The sequence below is a fragment of the Pelodiscus sinensis genome, chromosome 13 (genome assembly GCF_052426305.1).
Source record: "Pelodiscus sinensis isolate ZL-2025 chromosome 13, ASM5242630v1, whole genome shotgun sequence".
NCBI lineage: Eukaryota > Metazoa > Chordata > Testudines > Trionychidae > Pelodiscus > Pelodiscus sinensis.
The window spans coordinates 32,392,634-32,411,041 of NC_143064.1; the positions used below are offsets into that span (position 1 = coordinate 32,392,634).

General features: G+C 44.7%; 1 protein-coding gene across 3 annotated transcripts in view; it reads left to right on the forward strand.

The window, feature by feature from the left end:
* Positions 1-18,408, forward strand: part of SH3BGRL (SH3 domain binding glutamate rich protein like) — a 66,647-nt gene that overhangs the window by 30,117 nt on the left and 18,122 nt on the right. Inside the window, exon 1 of one of the 3 annotated variants that reach the window (XM_075940774.2) lies at positions 12,094-12,153. The exons of the other annotated variants lie outside the window; for them this stretch is intronic. Coding sequence (XP_075796889.2) covers positions 12,109-12,153 — 45 coding nt within the window. The 5' untranslated portion in view covers positions 12,094-12,108. Of the gene's footprint in view, positions 1-12,093; positions 12,154-18,408 lie in introns of those variants that run through there. 3 annotated transcript variants of the gene reach the window in all.

An 18,408-nucleotide genomic window follows, 5' to 3' on the forward strand; every position in this document is an offset into this window, starting at 1 on the left:
GGGAAAAAGAGGTGGGAGAGGGGAAGAGAGAGGCTGGGAGAGGGGAGGGCAACTAAAATGATCAGGGGTTGGGAACAGGTCCCATATGAAGAGAGGCTAAAGAGACTGGGACTTCTCAGCTTAGAAAAGAGGAGACGGAGGGGGGACAGGATAGAGGTCTCTAAAAGCAGGAGTTGGGTGGAGAGGGTGCATCAAGAAAAGTTCTTCATTAGTTCCCATAAAGAAGGACTAGAGGACACCAAAGGAAAGGAACGGGTAGCAGGCTTCAAACTAGTAAGAGAAAGTTGTTCTTCACAAAGCAAAGAGTCAACCTGTGGAACTCCTTGCTGCAGGAGGCTGTAAAGGCTACAACTAGAACAGAGTTTAAAGGGAAGTGAGATCAAGTCATGGAGGTTGGGTCCATGGAGTGGTATTAGCCAGGGGGTAGGAGTGGTGTCCCTGCCCAAGGTTTGTGGAAGGCTGGAGAGGGATGGCACGAGACAAATGGCTTGGTCACTGTCTTCGGTCCATCCCCTCCAGAGTTCCTAGGGTTGGCCGCTGTCGGCAGACAGGCTACTGGGCTAGATGGACCTTTGGTCTGACCCAGGACGGCCATTGTAAGCTCAGGGCTCAGGGTCGGGGGTCTCACTGGACCCCCCTTGATTTTCATGCACACCTGCTCCTGGGTGGCCAGGCTGGCAGCTCTCCTGCCCAAGCCGGCCACTTTCCTGTGCCTAGTGCGGAGATCGTGGACAAGGTCCACGATGTCCGCACTAGCCCAGGCGGGTGCCCGCCTCTTGCGGTCCCAGGCAAGCTCCCGGGAACCGCCAGCCTGGTCCCGGGAAGAGGGGGAGGGGTGGGGGGCATCGGGTGGCTGGCTCGATCCGTGCCAGGTGCAGGGTCTGCTGGCTGGGTGCTGCCCGTGCCCCTTTAAGGGGTCGGGGCTGGGAGGGGGGCAGACGAGTTTCCCTGGTGTTGGCCAGAGTGGCCACCAGGGAAACCTGGGGAGGGCTAGCCTCCCACTAGTTCGAATTAAGGGTCTACACAGCCCTCAATTCGAACTAGTAAATTCGAACTAGGCTTAATCCTCGTGGAATGAGGATTACCTAGTTCGAACTAAGCGCTGCGTTAGTTCGAATTAAATTCGAACTAACGGAGCGCTAGTGTAGCGCCTATGAAAGTTAGTTCGAACTAACGTCTGTTAGTTCGAACTAACTTTGTAGTGTAGACATACCCTCAGTCTTTAATGTGCCACAGAACTCCTGGTAATATTTACTATTATGTGTAGCAGTAACTCTGATGTTATCATACTTTACTTATGTAGATTTAAGTCTTTGTTATGGCTTTTGGTAGGGTTTTTCCTATCAGAAAGTTGGAAGTCACTTTCCCCACTACTGCATGAGTGAGAGATCACTGAAGAATCAGTTGTATTGTATGTTCTAAATTAAATACTTAGCGCAACTAGATGAGCTACTATCCTGAGACCAAATTTTTGTATTGTCTACCCAAAATATATACAGGCAGTCTTCGGATTTATGACACAAATGGTATGTGAAGCTTGTGTTGTAAGTCAAACCCTCGTAACTTGGAACCACAGTCCACTCCATTACAGGACCAAGTTTCATAAAGTCAAAACCAATGTTATAAGTCAAATTAGGATGTCAATTCAGAAATGTCATTATTACCATTTATCTTAAATCTAATGTCTTAAAGTTGAGGACTGCCTGTATTTAATAATATTTAAAGCTCTGCATTTAGATACCTGAAAATAAGTATTTGAAGTCTAGACCCTAAACTATAACAGTCCTATTAGGAATAGTTGTCTTTATCTATACAGGCAGTCCCCGGGTTACGTACAAGATAGGGACTGTAGGTTTGTTCTTAAGTTGAATCTGTATGTAAGTTGGAACTGGCGTCCAGATTCAGCGGCTGCTGAAACTGACCGCCAGTTCTGACTTACATACAGAATCAACTTAAGAACCCCAGGCGTCCCCAAGTCAGCTGCTGCTGAAACTGATCAGCAGCTGATTCCAGGAAGCCCGGGGCAGAGCAACTCTGCCTCGGGCTTCCTGTAGTCAGCGCTGGTCAGTTTTAGCAGAAGCTGACTTGGGGACGCCTGGGGCAGAGCAGCTGGGGTGCTGGTGGGTTGCTCCAGTAGCGCCGCTCCTCTGCCCCAGGCGTCCTGATTCAGCCGCTGCTGAAACTGACCAGCAGCAGCTGAATCAGGACCTGGGGCAGAGCAGCTGGGGTGCTGCCAGGTTGGTCCAGTAGTGCCCAGAGCGGCGCTGCAGGACCAATCGGCAGCGCCCCAGCTGCTCTGCCCCAGGGTCCAAAACAAAAGCCTGGTCTGCTGGGGGGGGCACACTAGCTGCGCCCCAGCAGACCAGGGACATGGGGAGCAGAGCCGCAGCGGCAGCGGGGTGCCGCGCCTCTGAGGCTTTGCTCTGGCAAAGTCTCAGAGGCGCGGGACCCTCCGCGGCTGCTGCTTCAGTCCCGGTGCCTCAGCCCCGGCAAAGCCTCAGAAGCGCGGGAACCCGCCCGGTGCCCCTGGTCTGCTGGAGACTGTCTCCAGCAGACCAGGGGCACCGGAGCAGCTTACGAACGGGGCTTTCTCGCCCCGGAGTTCGTAGGTAGCAATCCGCCACCTCGACCTCCGGGGCGAGAAAGCCCCGTTCGTAAGTGCGGATCCGACGTAAGTGCGGATCCGACGTAAGTCGGGGACTGCCTGTACAACGAAAAGTTTCTCTTGATACATGGAAGGAATATATGTTTAGAGTTGTGACTGATGAGCCCCAGGTGCAATGTTCATCAACCACAATAATAAAGTGTACTGGCATATTGATATACTGGGAACATCAGTGTTTAAAAATCTAGATTTACTGTAAGTGCTTTCACTGTCTAAACCAGGCCTCTGGGACTGTTTGTTCTTACTCAAACATACCTCACAGTTCTGGGATTATTTGTTGTTGCAATTTATTGGTTAATAACTGTTGTTTGCCAACGTAGAGCCTGTGTATTGAATTCCATTTAAAAACTAGTTTAACAATGGCCTAATACAGGAGTTCTGTCAGGACTGCAAGATTTTGAGCAGTCCTGTGAAGTGTGGAGCATCCTCCGTTCCCATCGTCTGCAATGCCGCTTATCTCCTTTGTAGGACTGACCCTTTAGTTAACAGTCCTGTAAGTACACCTCAGAAAGCCCCCTAGTTATGGCTGATGCCATTCCTCTCCAGTTCAGTTTTATTTCATTTGCTTTTTTTGAGGCAGGACTCCCCCGTTCACGCCACGTATACCTATCATATTAATCTTTCTGCAACGTCTGTTTCTGCTTCTAAAACTGTTTTAACTCCCAGCTAATCTTGGGGGCTTGATTCTGTGTATTGAATGTGTATGAAACTTGAAATCTGTCAGCTGGGAGCCGTGGCTGACATCTTTGTCTCCCTTAAAAAAGCCAGCTGCCTCTTATTTTACTTTTCATTTGGTCATCAGAAAAGGAGGGCTATTTTGGTCTGTGGTTGATGTACTAAATGGGGTGGCTACTTCCCCTTTGCCCTCCTTGGCTCTAGGTACAAATCACGTTTGAATGTCAAAACAATTTGTATAATTAACAATCTTATTGTGAAGGGCTCATTATTGTTAGTTGTTTAATATTGAACACAGTGTTTAAAAGCACAGAGCCAAGAATAGCTTGAATATAATGAATAGGAAGTTGAGCCTCTTGCGAATTTATCCAGACTACTACCCAAATTAATCTCTTGGGCCTCAGGCTGCTTAGGAATTCAGCTCTTTCCTACAAAGTAATCTGACCATATCACCTCTCTGCCCCTAGTCTTAGCACAGGGAAGCCATTATTTTTTGTACCCAGGGCTCTTGGAGGAATGTGTGTATAATGATAGTGAGTCTTTGCCTGTTTTGATAATAAAATGCTGAAATAAAATCAATATTTTATGATCTTTTAAGTAATTTTATGGCACTGAGAGCTGCTATGGAGAGGAGCATTTAATAATTAGAAAATGCACTTGTAACCCACATACCTACTGGGTGTGGTTCACTGTCCCATATAGTAATGCTTAGATCAGTTAGGGTACGTCTAGACTACATGCCTCTGGCGACAGAGGCATATAGATTAGGCTACCAGGCAAAGGAAAATGAAGCGGTGATTTAAATAATCGCCGCTTAATTTAAATTTACATGGCTGCCGCGCTGAGCCGATCAGCTGTTTGTTGGCTCATCGCGGTAGTCTGGACGCGCGGGGGTCGATATTAAAGGCATTTGTCGACCTCCCAGGAATGCCTCCCTCCTGGGATGAGGCATACCTAGGAGGTCGACAAATGCCTTTGATGTCAACCCCCGCGCGTCCAGACTTCCGCACTGAGCCAACAAACAGCTGATCGGCTCAGCGCGGCAGCCATGTAAATTTAAATGAAGCGGCGATTATTTAAATTGCTGCTTCATTTTCCTATTCCTGGTAGCCTAATCTACATGCCTCTGTTGCCAGAGGCATGTAGTCTAGACGTACCCTAACAGAGAGAAAAAGGATGAGTGTACTTTTACATCCTTCACTAAGAGCCAGCTGGCTTTTAGCTCAAGTGGTAGTGGCTCATGCACTAAACTCCAGAGGTCCCAGGTTTGGTTTCGCCTGTCTATGTTGCACACTTAATAAATATTACTACAGTTTGGACCTGCCTGGTCCAGCACCCTTGTTGTTTTCACTGAGGAGAAGGCACCAGAGTTGTCTTGCACAATCTACAGAATGCTGATTATAGCTGGTCTGGATGTCCATACGTCTTGCTCGCATGGGTTTTGTGCACCTGCCTGCCACACTGCTGAGTGAATCTATGTGTTTGTGTAAAGTATGAGGCAGCGATACAACATTGAAGCGACGATTGCCCAGATCAGTATGGCAAGATCAACACCCAAAATATGTGATCCAGAAAAAAATAGCATTTGAAAGCAGCTTCTTTACTAGCAGGGGACAAACTTCAACAAGAATTAATTATTGTAGTGGATATGTGGGATGCTTATGGATGTGCTTTAGAGGCTCGAATAGCCATGGAGGGAGAAAATGGTTGCATATGGTATCCATCTGAACACTCGCTAACTTTCGCAAAAATAACATATGTATGCAGCTTCAGGAGCTCTGTTGAGATGAGCTTTTCAAATTCCCAGCACTTATTTTAATTCACATACTTTCTTTCATGGCTGTGGTTGCCCAGAATGCTGTACTGTGTGTTAGTGAAACCAAGCATTAGAAGAGATAAGGGTGGCATTGGTATGAGTAATACTTGTGTAAAAATAGCCAGCCCAAAGAAGTATGGTAGTTAAAGTTCTGTAATCACAATTGTCCAGTTCTAACAATGCCTGCGTTTTCTATTAGACACTAAATAGGAAGATTTATAGAGTGAGAGAAACCTGCAGGGGCTAGTGCTGCAAAGTTCTGAGCTCCTCCTTGGGGACCATTGAGTGCCTGCTGCACAGTTTTCAGTTATTGTGGGTGAACAGCATCTGCAAAATTGGGGTCCTCACTTTTCAGAAATACTTTGTAAATATTTCATAGTATCAGGTATAGATGTTGTGTATATAAAAGCAGTTTCCTTTAATATTGTAGCAATCAAGTGGAGAAAATTCTAACGCAGGCAAGGAATAGACTCTGCTTACAAATATTCCTTTCCATTAGGAAGTCCCAGAGTTACGTTGTGGTGGAGGACAGACTTGATGGGACCTCTAGGAATTCATGACATTAATTTGTTTAACTCTGCTGCCATGCTTCTTAACTCCCCCACTTATGCTGTGCTTGGAGACAAAATTATAACTTCCATCAACCTTTTCTGCAACTGACTTGCAAGTATTAGCTTCTGCTTTAACAACCATAATGTGAGCATCAAAAATAGGATGCAAAGTGTAAAAAGCAGATTTTTTTCCTCTATAAAAATATAGGTTTAAACAGTAATTTTAACTAGAGGAGCATTCACTGTGCAATACAGGCAGCCAAATCTAACAAATTGTCACCAGTGCCACTAGAAAATCAGTATGAACTTTTTTTATAAGAATATTTGGCTGGGTTATTGCCGTATGGGTTAACTTCTTGCCCTTGTTTAACCACTGAAGTAAGACTGAAGCACAACACTTGTTCTCAGCTGGAGAGTTTGCAGTTTGTATTATTGACTTGGATCTGTAAGTACATTTGTAGTATTCTTTGGAATGTTAGTCTAATGAACAACACAGTTAAGACCTCAATCTGGCTGGATTCCATGTGGCAGATTAATTTGTCTTGGCACTAGTGCAGTATTTTTGTATCACCCTGTTCCTTGAAAAGGAAAAATATTTTTCAGTCTTATAGCCTCAATTGCAGTCATTGAAAAGGCAGTACTGTAGTACTGAGAATTTACTTAAAGATTTTTTTTGCTGTACTTTTCCATTCTTATATGTTGAAATAAAAGGATTCATATATATAAAAAATTTGAAGGATCAGCAGTTGTTGAGAGATCTGTTGAACTTTGTATAAATGTTAACTTGATTTGAGAATTTGGGAGGTTTTTTGGCCTTCCTGTATAAATCAGATCTAATACTGTTTATTACTTCTTTAACAAGAAGAATGTTCTAAAATTTCAAATCCTACAGGAGACATTATTCCTTCAAAATATGGCACTGAAAATATGACACTGAGTGACATGTTCTAAGTTATTAGTGATGATGAAATTAAAATCAAATGGATTACATTAGAGAGTCTTGTATGTAGTTATGGATGAGCCTTTTAAAGTTTTGGAGTGCACAGAGATCTGCAATTTTAGAAGCTCATTCAAGTCCCTGTGGTCCTGAAGTCAGGGGAATTGTGTGAATTCAGAGTAATATATCCAGTTCTGTATCCTCTGTTTCATGATGCTGGCAGAAAAGTAATAACAGGTAGGATGTCCTCAAATGAATTGTGTAGAAGAAAATGGAGACACTTTAGGCCAGATTCTTAGAACCCTTCTAGAATTCTTGAATATCCACTGTCTATTCGTGAACCATTTTTGCAGCTTGTGAGAGAACCACCGGTGTAGACTTAAATTGTAAAATAAATCCATTTGCTAGTTGGTCTTGTCAGACCTTTTTCCTGATGAAATCTAAGGTCCTCTTGCTTCAGCAAGATGTTCAGCTGTTGCCGAGTACAGTAAAACTCAGAATCATGATTTAGGATCTTGCTAGTAATCAAATGACGGACTGTTATTTTCTTAATGAATAGTTCTAAAATGTAATGTTTGTCCATGTATATGTTATGTTCAGAGTTTAAGATCTCTTCTTAATCAGTTTTTAATATGTACATAATTTTAATTTCATGAGTGTGTATGGTATTCATTACAGGAATGGGATTATAGTAATTTTTCTTTTTTTACTAAATTAGAGAACAGACTATTTAAACACCATCCTGGGCACAGTAATAAAGGGTCCTTGCGCTCTAAAATTCCCATTGACTTAATGGAGTGTATGGAATAATAATGGAAAAATTGAGGGACTCTAGCTTGTAATGTTTTTAAGGCAGATTTTGACTTAGAAAAGTTCCAATTTCATAATAACAGTAGTTTGTTTAACATTCAACTATTTTAAAATAAGACCTAATGTAAAATGTATTTCCTTCATTAGACTGAAGAATGAAAGATGCAGTCAAACAGGGAAATTGTTAAATTATTCCTTTCAGCACTGTCTTAGGAACATGAGCAACAAGTGTAGGATTTCTTCTATCCTCTGTAATTCTAGATATTTGCAGGATGAGTGGCACACTAAAAAGTGGAAGCAGTGGAGATTTTCAGATGTTTTAATCAGGAAGAAAAGCAAAATCACCTAGATAGAAAATATTATGAAAAAATCCTGGCTTTTGGGAGAGCAGTATTATCAGCAATCAAAAATTGTGAATGGCTTAAAAGTGGAGATTAAAAAAGCATAATAAATTATTTTTCATTCTGGTCTCTGCCTAGTGACTGATTGTAAAGACCTTTACCCCAATTTTTGTATGTGATCATTTTAAATTTGACTATTCGTCCTTAAATAAGGATGCATAAATACAGGCCTTCCTCATGGCTACTTCAGATGGGAACTTCAGTTACTGTCATTTTTCACTCAGCCCCCAATTTTTCTTTACTACCCTTCAACTTCACATTCTTCTTCCCCTCATTACTGTGCCCTCCTGCTTTGTATTTCTTTTACCTTCACTTTCTTCACATCCCTGGATATGCCTCAGTCTCTGTGCTCCATCTCACATTTATCTCTCCTCAGCCTCCCTCCTCCACTTAGGCCCTGTCTAGACTTCCCCCTCTTGTGCAAGAAAATATGCAAATTAGGCAAAGCGGTGAATATCACCACACCTCATTTGCATACTTAATGAGCCTCTATTTTGTGCATGGGGCTTCTGCACAAGAGCCGTTCTTCCTGAAAAAAGCGGCAGAACGGCTCTTGTGCAAGAGGGGGTTTTGCACAAAAAGGAGCATGGTAGATGGCTCCTTTTTGCGCAAAAGCCTGTTGTGCAAAAATCATGGCTCATTAAGTATGCAAATGAGGCATGGCGATATTCACCGCTTTGCCTCATTTGCATGTTTTCTTGCACAAGAGGGGGCAGTTTAGACCAGTATTTCTTAAACTTTTTAAGACTGAGGAACACCAAACAGTAATTTTTTTAAAGAGGAACACCAGGGATTTTTTTTGTTGTGCACAAAAAAATAAAATAAAATAAAAGCTCGGGGAAGGGGGGAAGGGTTGGGGGAAAATTATTGAGAAATTTTTTTTTAAAGATCACCTGCCCCTTTAAGGGCTGCCATTTTGAATTCTGTTGTTCTCTGCGGCACACATCCGACTGCCTCATGGCACACTGATGTGCCGCGGAACACAGTTTAAGAAACAGTGGTCTAGACTAGCCTTAGTGTTTCTACAACCATCCTATTCCTTTAGTATCTCTCTTCAATCTCTATACCAGGGATACTCAACTTTAGAAGCCCTGAGTGCCACAATGATACAGCACATGCCAAGGGCTGCAACTTAAGTGTGGTTGTATATACATGCAAATATAGGCAAATAGCTTCTTTCACACTGATGGGCATGAATACAAAGATTAAGACAAGACTACACAATACACAGGCTCCATTTAAGTCAGTTCTGCTGCTATTAATAAAATGCAATAGTTACTCAATTTCCACCCATATGACAGCACTTTTAATGAGCAATACAGTCCAGGAATTTAACTAGTAAAATACATAGCAACAGAAGACCATTATATTAACTATTTTTTTAATTTTGGCTCCCATCTGCAGGCTGTGAGTTGAGCCCCACGTTAATCCAAACTGCACCGTGGACTGCAAACAAACGGGCCGCAGGCCGCATGTGGCCCACGGACCACATTTTGAGTAGCTTTATACCCTTTCATGCCCATTCCCAGGTGTCCTCTGGACTGAGAGAGTGTAAAAATGTCTTAGCAGTTGTAACAGACAAGGACAGTTGTGATTAAAATCATTTGAGTTGGTTGTGCTTAACCACAATGTCTATATAATGATTTAAAATGTGACAGCCATTGACTAGACTAAGCCCAACAATTTCAAAAGCGACTGATAGTTGATAATCACTTTTCTAACGGTGTATTTTCCAAGTGTCTCTGGCTGTTGTCTCCTGTATGGTCCACACATGGGCATTAGTAATGTCATCTTTATAGATTAGAAGGAAGCCTGACTGTTGTCCTACTGAACTCAAAGACTATAGCCCTTTAGAATAAGTGAAAACTTAATGAGATATTGGTCTTTCTGGGTGCTTACATTTCTGTAGTATTTGAGCACCTGAAATCAAGAAAAAGTTGGCAGCAGTGTAACAAATGTACCCAGCCACTGAGAAGGTCTTGATCAGGAGTAATTCTGGCATTCATACGGTAATTCAAGCATCTTGTCACTCTGAAATGCTTCTTTTAAGAACTGAAAAGAAGGTGTTGACTGTTCTGATCCGACAGTAAAATGAGCTAGGTTCTGAAGGCTTAAATTACATTGTAATACTCCCTACTGTCAAACCACCCTATCAATCCAGCACCAGTCACTTGTTTTTGCTGTAAACTCTTATGGTCAGCTGCCCCAGAAATAGAGCTGCTTCTCATCTCAAGAGGGACATAGCCTGCTACCCATTGATACCTGGCCTAGCCTCATGAACATGCCTCCCCCAACAAGAGCAATTTTTAACCTTCATAGATAACAGCAAAGGAAATCAGAGTTTGGTGGTGGTTTTGTGTTGCAATAACATTTGTGAGCCTCACCCATAGCAATCTTGTGGTAGGTGTTGTACAAACACAGAATAAAGAAATCAGGCATACTCAACATGGATTCCCCAAGGGCAAGTCATGCCTGCCTAACCTGATTGCCTTCTATTACTAGCTCTGTGGATATAGGGAAGGCAGTGGATGTGCCTTTAGTAAAGCTTACAATATGGTCTCCCACAGTATTCTGGCCAGCAAGTTAAAGTAGTATGGCTTGGATAAATGGACTGTAAGGTGGATAGAAAGCTGGCTAGATTGTCGGGCTCAATGAATAGTGATATCCAAGTTAATGTCTGGTTGGCATTGGTATCAAGTGGAGTGCTTCTTCCTCGTGGGGAAAGGAATAACTCTTGCGCAAGAAGCCCTCTCTTCTGATGCTTTACTGTAAACTTACTTGTGCAAGAACACGCATGCAGTGTAGACGCTTCTCAAGTTTTTGTGCAAGAACGGCCATTCTTGCACAAAAAGCCTACAGTGTAGACGTAGCCTTTATGATTTATATTGCAGTTGTACCTTGGTGGTCTCAGGCAGGGATCAAGACCCCATTATACTAGGCACTGTGCAAAGAAGTTAAAGACAGTCCCTGCCCCAGGGAGTTTGCAATTTAGGATTGTGAACAGATACTACTAGAGGAGTGAACAAGCAAAGCAGGGGGGAGGTTGAGGTAATGAGGTAACCATAAAGGTGGGCATGATTGCACATATTAGTGGTACCAATTTATCACAACCCTAAAAGCCTCCAGATGGTAGAGATTTGTTGTCATTTTTAGCAGAGGTAGGTTATATCAGGAGATTGGTAAGAGGGTAAGGCAGTGTTTCTCAAAGAGCTCTGAGGCTGCTAACCAGCCGCTCTGGTTTGTTTACTTACTGGTTCCGCAGCCATGGAGCCTCATGGCTCCCATTGGCTGTGGTTTGCCGTTTGCAGCCAAAGGGAGCTGCGGGAAGCAGGGTGACCAGGGCCACTGCTTTCTGCACCTCTCCTTGGCTGCAAACGGCAAATCGCAGCCAGTGGGAGCCAGGAGGCTCCGTGGCTGCAGAGCCGGTAAGTAAACAAACCGGAGCAGCCGGTTAGTAGCTTTCTCAGAGTGGATCCGCAGACCACTTTGAGAAACACTGTGGTAAGGTGATAGTTATGTGACTTTTTACTGAAAGATTTTAAAGTTCTCTTTCCAATTAGGGTCTGTTTATATTTGTTCTTGTTCAGGAACAGATTAAGAAACAGGCAAATTGCTGAGCCCTGGGCAAGGTGCGGGAGCCTGTCTCCATGCACTCAGAAGGGGCAGAGCTGGGGCAACCAGCCCTCAGCATCGCCCAAACTTTCCCCACTCCTTGCCATCAGCAGCGTGCTGCCCGGGGCTCCAGTGGTGATTTAAAGACCTCGGAGCTCCAGATGCTACAGTAGCAGCCCAGAGCCCTGGGCCCCTTTGAATCACTGAGCCCTGGTGCAGTTGTCCCATTTCTTCTCCGCTCCCCAATCAGCAGGCCTGTTAAAGAACCGAGGCTATTGGAAAATTATTAGATGAGTTTTTGTAAACTGTTAATGGCTAAGTCAGTGGCAAATCCAGGTTTGGGGGTTGGTTTGTTTATGTTAAAATAAGCAAATACGTTGATCATCCACCCAGGCTAGTATGGTGCAGTCGGTACTTTTCTCCGCACATAGTTATAAAGCCTGCTCTCCTGTTCAAGGCTGGAATTGCCAGAGGTTCCAGAACAATGAGCGGGACAATGCATCACTCAAAACATTCTGTTATGCTTTTATAATTTGGCTGAGAAGAATCTTCACTCTGGCCTCCTTTTCCCCCTTCTATTGCAAATCTTGATGTTAGGATCGGTTAAAAATCTAGAGGCAGATGGGAGAGCCTGTTGAAAAATGCTTTTGTGTTTATCCTATAATGTGAATTACTTCTGCTCAGTGGTATTAACTTGTCCATTTTACTTTATTTTATTTTTAGCAGTAATTTTTCAGCTAATGCACAGGAGAGCCACACTCTCATATTTAGCATTTGCTTCTGGATTTTAATCTTGTCTATGAACTACTCCACTGACTCAGTATTCTGAGCCATAATTATTGCTTTGGATCTTGCAGTCTCCATGCAGCAGGGTAAAACATTGTTGCATTCTTTAAGGGTCTGTCTTTACAGCATCTGTTTCAGAATAACTGACGTTATTCCGAAATAATAAAGAGTGTGTTTACACCGCAAGCCATTTTTTTTAAATAATGGTGAGCTGGAGGATTTCTTACTCCGACTCCTATAACCCTCATTTTACAAGGAGCAAGGGAAGTCGAAGGAAGAGTGTTCTTCCTTTGGCTTCCTGCTGTGTAGACAGCGCCAAAAGCCAAGTTAAACTAAATTTACTTTAGCTATACTTGACGTAGCTCAAGTTGCTTAGCTTATTTCGACTTTAGCCCTGCTAAGACTATGGCATTGGGAACCCTAGCACTAAGCCCTCTTATTTTAAAGTGATGAAGTGACTTTATAAATAACTTGTGGGGATTTATAAGTGGTAAACATGGAACTGCACCCCGTTTTGGGTTAGCATACAGTGAATTTTAATGGCTGCAAAGGAACTATTAAAACCTGAATAAATAGATGTTTTAGAATTGTGTAGCTGTGAATTTGCACAACTGAGTCCAGTGGCATCTTTTATGTTGTCTAGATTTCTGTATATGTCTGTGGTAGCTACTTTATCTTTAAATACCACAAACTCAAGCCCGTGTGCTTAAGCGGTCCAACTTTTACTTCCCAAAGCAAACTATAAAGTATACAAACTGTGCTCTAAACTAAATGATCTAATAGGCATTATAGTCTGATCTGAGATCTTACAGTCAGCTGGGGTTTGTGGCTGGCTGCTTTCATGTTAACCGTCCTATTGCAAGCAGGAGAGCTCAGCTACCATATTTGGACCTTATATGTCTGTCCACTGATGACACGTCTTCTTGTTTGAGGGTTTGTGTGTTTTTACTTGTCCATATATGGAAAGGCAGCTCAGGGTGTCTGATATCTGACCTGAATTAGAAGTAATTCAACATCTGCATGAAGTGCAGCTTTTGTTGGGATGAATTAATTAGGCTAAAGCTAGGACTTTAGCTGTTTCGCTGAGAAGGTGGCAATATGAAGAAGGTAAAATCACTGTTAAATCTTTTTTTCATTATAACCATACCTATTGTTGCAAGCAATCACCTTCACTCTGGTATAGTCATAAAGAAGCTAACCAGAACACAAACAAAAAAAATCTTTCGATCAGGAAATTGATATTTCCATAAATGACAAGAGTCAAAGCCAGCTTCATATAATGTCATGAAACTTTTGCAGTAAAGATCCCGGTTTCTGCTTGGTGTCATGTAGGAGCATAGAGGATACACCAGATTGGATGTTAATAAACGACAATAATCTGAATAATTGTTAGACGTATTGGTATAGCTTCTGCAAAACTACGGACTTCCCTTTGTCTTTAGACAGATATAATTTACTAAAAGATTAAATACAAAATGTCATTCTAGTGCAGTGATCACCAACCAGTAGATTGGGATCCAGTAGATCTTGGAGCCTCTGACAGGTGACTCTGACTGGTTTGGCTGGGAAGCTATCAAGCGTTGGCACTTCATTTGGCCCTCCATCCACTGTCATGCTGCTCCTGCCCTCTGCTTTGGACTGCCCCTCCCCCTCCCCCCCCCCCCCCCCGGAGGCTCTTGCTTGCTGTGCAGTGTGGGAGGGAGATGGATGGCGCTGATGTCAGTGTCCCCCCACTCCTGTACCCTAACTCCTCACAGAAAGAAGGGGATGGAGGGAGCTTGGCAATGCAAATCTCTGTGTGTGTGTGTGTGTGTGTGTGTGTGTGTGTGTGTGTGTGTGTGTGTGTGTGTGTGTGTGTGTGTGTGTGTGTGTGTGTGTGTGTGTGTGTGTGTGTGTGTGTGTGTGTGTGTGTGTGTGTGTGTGTCAAACACACACTGTCCTTCACTCTCATCTCCTGACCCAGCACATGTGTGTGGGGGGGGGGGGGGGAGGGATTGGTTTTTACTGCTTGCAAAGTGGGTTATTTTTGGTTTTGGACTGGTCTGTGTATTTCATAATTTTCATTTCTATCTTCTATTTAAATGTAGCTCTTTGTGTAGTGAGTTCTAAAATGCCTAACTTATCATGGCTGGAGTAATTATCCCTGTGGTCATTGCTGCTCCTGGCAGTGCTTGACATGTCCCTGCAGCTCTGAGAGAGGCACAGCAGGAAGGTCTCCACATGTCGCTGCTTGCAGACACCACCCCTGCAGGGCCCATTGATCAGCCAGTAGAAGCTGTGGGCTCAGTGCCTGTAGATGAGGGGCAGCACATGGTGCCATGGAGCCATTGCTGTTCATGCCAGCTGCTTTCAGGAGTGGCACAGGGCCAGGGCAGTAAGCCTGCCTTAACCACACTGCTCCACCACCCGGAAGCTGTCTCAGTTAAATGATGCCCAGCCACAGCCTGCTTCCTGAACCCCTGTCCCAGTCCCAAATCCCTTCCTTCACCCAACCTCCTGCCCCAGATGTGAGACCCCTTGCATCCAAACTCCTTCCCAGAGCTTGCCCCCAGAAACTTCCTGGACCCCAATCCCGCTAAGCCTGGAGCCCTTCCCTTACTCCAAACCCCTTGGCCTAAGACCAGAGCCTGCTCCCCAACCCTCTGCTCCAGCCTGATGAAAGTGAATGAGGTTCAGGGAGGAAGGAGGTTGGAGTGAGCAGCGTGAGGCCTTAAAGAAGGGATGGGGCCTTAAAGATGGGGCAGGAAGGAAGTGGGGCAGGAGTATTTGGGTTTGAGGTAGATCTTACATTGCACTTAAATTGAAAAAGTGATCTTGTGGTTAAAAAGGTTGGAGACCATTGTTCTAGTGTAACCTCCTAATTTAAAAATATGCCTGGGTATATTGGTGAATGCATCTTTTACTGTAAGTCTCTCTTCTACCTCAAGAGCCAGAGGGAATATTTTGGTTGTCTGGGTTTAAAATACTTCCATATGTAGTATACAATGCTCTTCAAAGTAGGTCTTGTAAATCTTATGAGGAGTCAGGCCAAGTGATTTCTTTAAAAGAGACTCTACTCTTGTAACAGGCAAGGGGCTTAGTCAGACTTGCTGGGAAGCAACTCTTCACTGCAGACAAAGATTGTTAAATCACTCTGCATTATGTGATGATGTAGTCTATACTTTGAGTCTCCAACTTTTGCAGCATCGTAGAAAAATGGGTTTTGAATTTTCTGAGCTTGTGGCCCTTTAAGACTCTTGTTGATTTACATTCCAGGAATCCACCATGTCGACTCAAATGTACATTGTGTGTTGAATACTATCCAAATATCCAACATATGGATTCAGGTCTTCTTTGGAAAATATTTGATTTCTCTGAGGCTGTGTCCAGACTCAGGGTTTTTTTTAAAAAAAGTAGCCTTTTTTCAAAAAAACTTCACCTGCGCCTAGACTACAGCTGCTTTCTTTCAAAATTAAATCGAAAGAACGCGGCTTTTCTTTCGACGGCGGTAAACCTCATTTCACGAGGAAGAATGCCTTTTTTCGAAAGTGCTCTTTCGAAAAAAGGCGTTCTTGAATGCCAACAGGGCTTTTTTAGAAAGAGAGCATCCAGACTCACTCGCTGCTTTCTTTCGAAAAAGCGACTTGCTTTTTCGAAAGTTCCGCTTGCAGTCTAGACGCTCTTTTTCGAAAGAGGCTTTTTCGAAAGATGCTTTCGAAAAAGCCTCTTTCGAAAGAGGCTTGCAGTCTAGACATAGCCTGAGGGATTATTTTGATTCCTGTCTGTAATTCCTCAACCATTGGTAACCCATTGTCTCTATTTTATAGGGCTTCATTTATTTTTAAGGGAATTAGAGGTAAATTCAAATGATATTATACCTACTTCAGAAGAATGGGTTATGATAGGGGTGGACAGACTCCGGGCCGCAGGCAGAATCCATCCCGCCAAGCATTTCTTTCTGGCCCACCCTGCTGATTAGCTGAGAGTACATATTTACAGCCTGCAGCCTATGTTCAGCTGTCCTGCCCTCCACCTTGCTCTGTCCTGCAGCCCAGCTGCTTCCAGGATTCTCCTGCTAGCTCTGCAGAGAGGACTTGGGGAGTGTGGAAAGGGGAGGGGAGTGCTGAAGTCAGGGTGTCCCTCTGCCCCTGGGTCAGGGAGAGGGAGATGCAGGGGAGCTGCTTCAATCTGAAGCATGGATGGTAATTTACTCAGAGAAGTGCCTGTCTTAAGAGGCAGTGCACTGTTTCTAAGATGTTAGTGCTCTTGTGCTGTCTCACGCGTGTGCGCGCGCGCACACAGCCCTCCCCCTCTCCCATACAGCATTGCTGCACAGAAGGGGAGGGGGGAGACAACAGAGCAGAACAGCTTTCCCTGTCTTAAAGAGACATGTGTGGCTTCTCTCAGAAACTTACCCAGCAGCAGCCAGCACATGCACTGTGTCACTGCCACACTGCCCCTGTGCTACACACATACACTGTTACAAACACTCTCCAATCTCTGTGCCATACACACTCAGGTGTGTAGAATCTCTCTGTCCAGGGGCAGATGACCATTTTGCGGGGCCCAGGGCAGCACAATTTCGCAGGGCCCCCCTTTGCCACGGCGCATGCACGGGGCTTTTTGAAGCGCGGGGCCCGGGGCGGCCACCCTGCTTGACCTGCCCTATATCCGCCCGTCTCTCTCTCTCTCTCTCTCTCTGTGGCCCTGCCCTTACCTGGAGCCGCAGAGCCTGCCATGTACCAAAATTCGTAAAGTGGGCTTCCTGCGAAAATTATTGCTCACCCTGGGTTATGACATACCTGTGCCTGTAGATAAAGTAATGAACTGCACACACGCGCCATTTACTTTTGAGGATATTCTGCACCAAAAAATTAAATATTATACGCATGATATTTTAAAATTTTGCAAATTGTATTTATCATTAAATAAATATGGCTCCAGCATGGCAGTGGGATGCATAGGCCACTGGCTGCATTGAGGAAGATTGCCCTGAAGCCCCTATGCCTCCAATATGGGACTTGGAAATGAGACTGTGCCCACCCTGACATAGTTCAAGGGCTGGGCCTGCCCATGAAACACCCTGGGACCTTGCTTCGCTATGCCGTGTGCACCAGGTGTAGATGGGCAGGCTCAGCCCAGTGGAATCCAAAGGTGGATGGGCTTCGTGTTGGGGGGATCCGGGTGAGAGGTTTTCTGTGGAAAAGTCTGGATTATGGATGTTAAATTTACATTAATCAGCTAATCAAAAAGTTGATTAGTCGATAAGGGTTTCTTTGCCCCAGGGCTGTTGCTACACTTCAAAGGCGAAAGTGCTGCAGGGAGCACGGAACCAGCGGGGGACTCAAGTCGTCCCCCGCTGGTCCTGTGCTCCCTGTGGAGTTTCACAATGCAGCGCTGCATGGAGCCTGAGGTCACCTTGGGTCTCTGAGTCAGGCTCCAGGTGGCATTTCAAAGCAGCAGCGCCATACGGAGCCTGGGTTCAGTGCGGGAGTCCCCAGCTGGCTTTGGGCTGTACGTGGCATTACTGCTTTGAAGCACTCCCTCTTTTTCTTCCGATAAGTATGTGCTTATTGGATAGCCGACTACTTGTCACATCCCTAGTCTGGATGGGGGTGGCTCAATGGGAGATCTGGATGCACAGGGGCTCATTGTGTAGTTCTGGCCACAAGGGACAATAAGACTTTGCAAGGAATCCAGGTGAAGGTGATTGGTGCACTCAGCAGGGAGATCTGGGTGTGGAGAGATGGGGCTTGGTGGGGTGGGCCTGGGTGTGGGGAGCTTATCGGAAGGTCCGTGTGTATGGGGAATAAGGCTACAGGTGAAGGTTCAATTAGGGAAGTTAAGTATTGGGTAATTGAATGGTTGTGTAACCTTGTGAAATCTTAGTGGTTACATGACTATTCAATAGTCACCGGTGGGGGGGGACAAGCAGCCAGCGCACTCCCGACCTCGCTCCCGGGGAGCCCCCTGCCATCCTGCACTGCTGCCTCTGTATCAAAGGCAACACTGTGGGGTGGCAGCCTGGCGTCAGTACACCAGGGGAGCCAGCTGAAAATCCAGCTCCTTGTGCAGACTGGCTGCCTCCCGCTCCGTGTGGTGGGAGGCAGCAGCGCAGGGTGGCAACAGCCCCTGTCCGTGGGTGGTCCAAGCTCTGCACAGACAGAGGTTGCTCC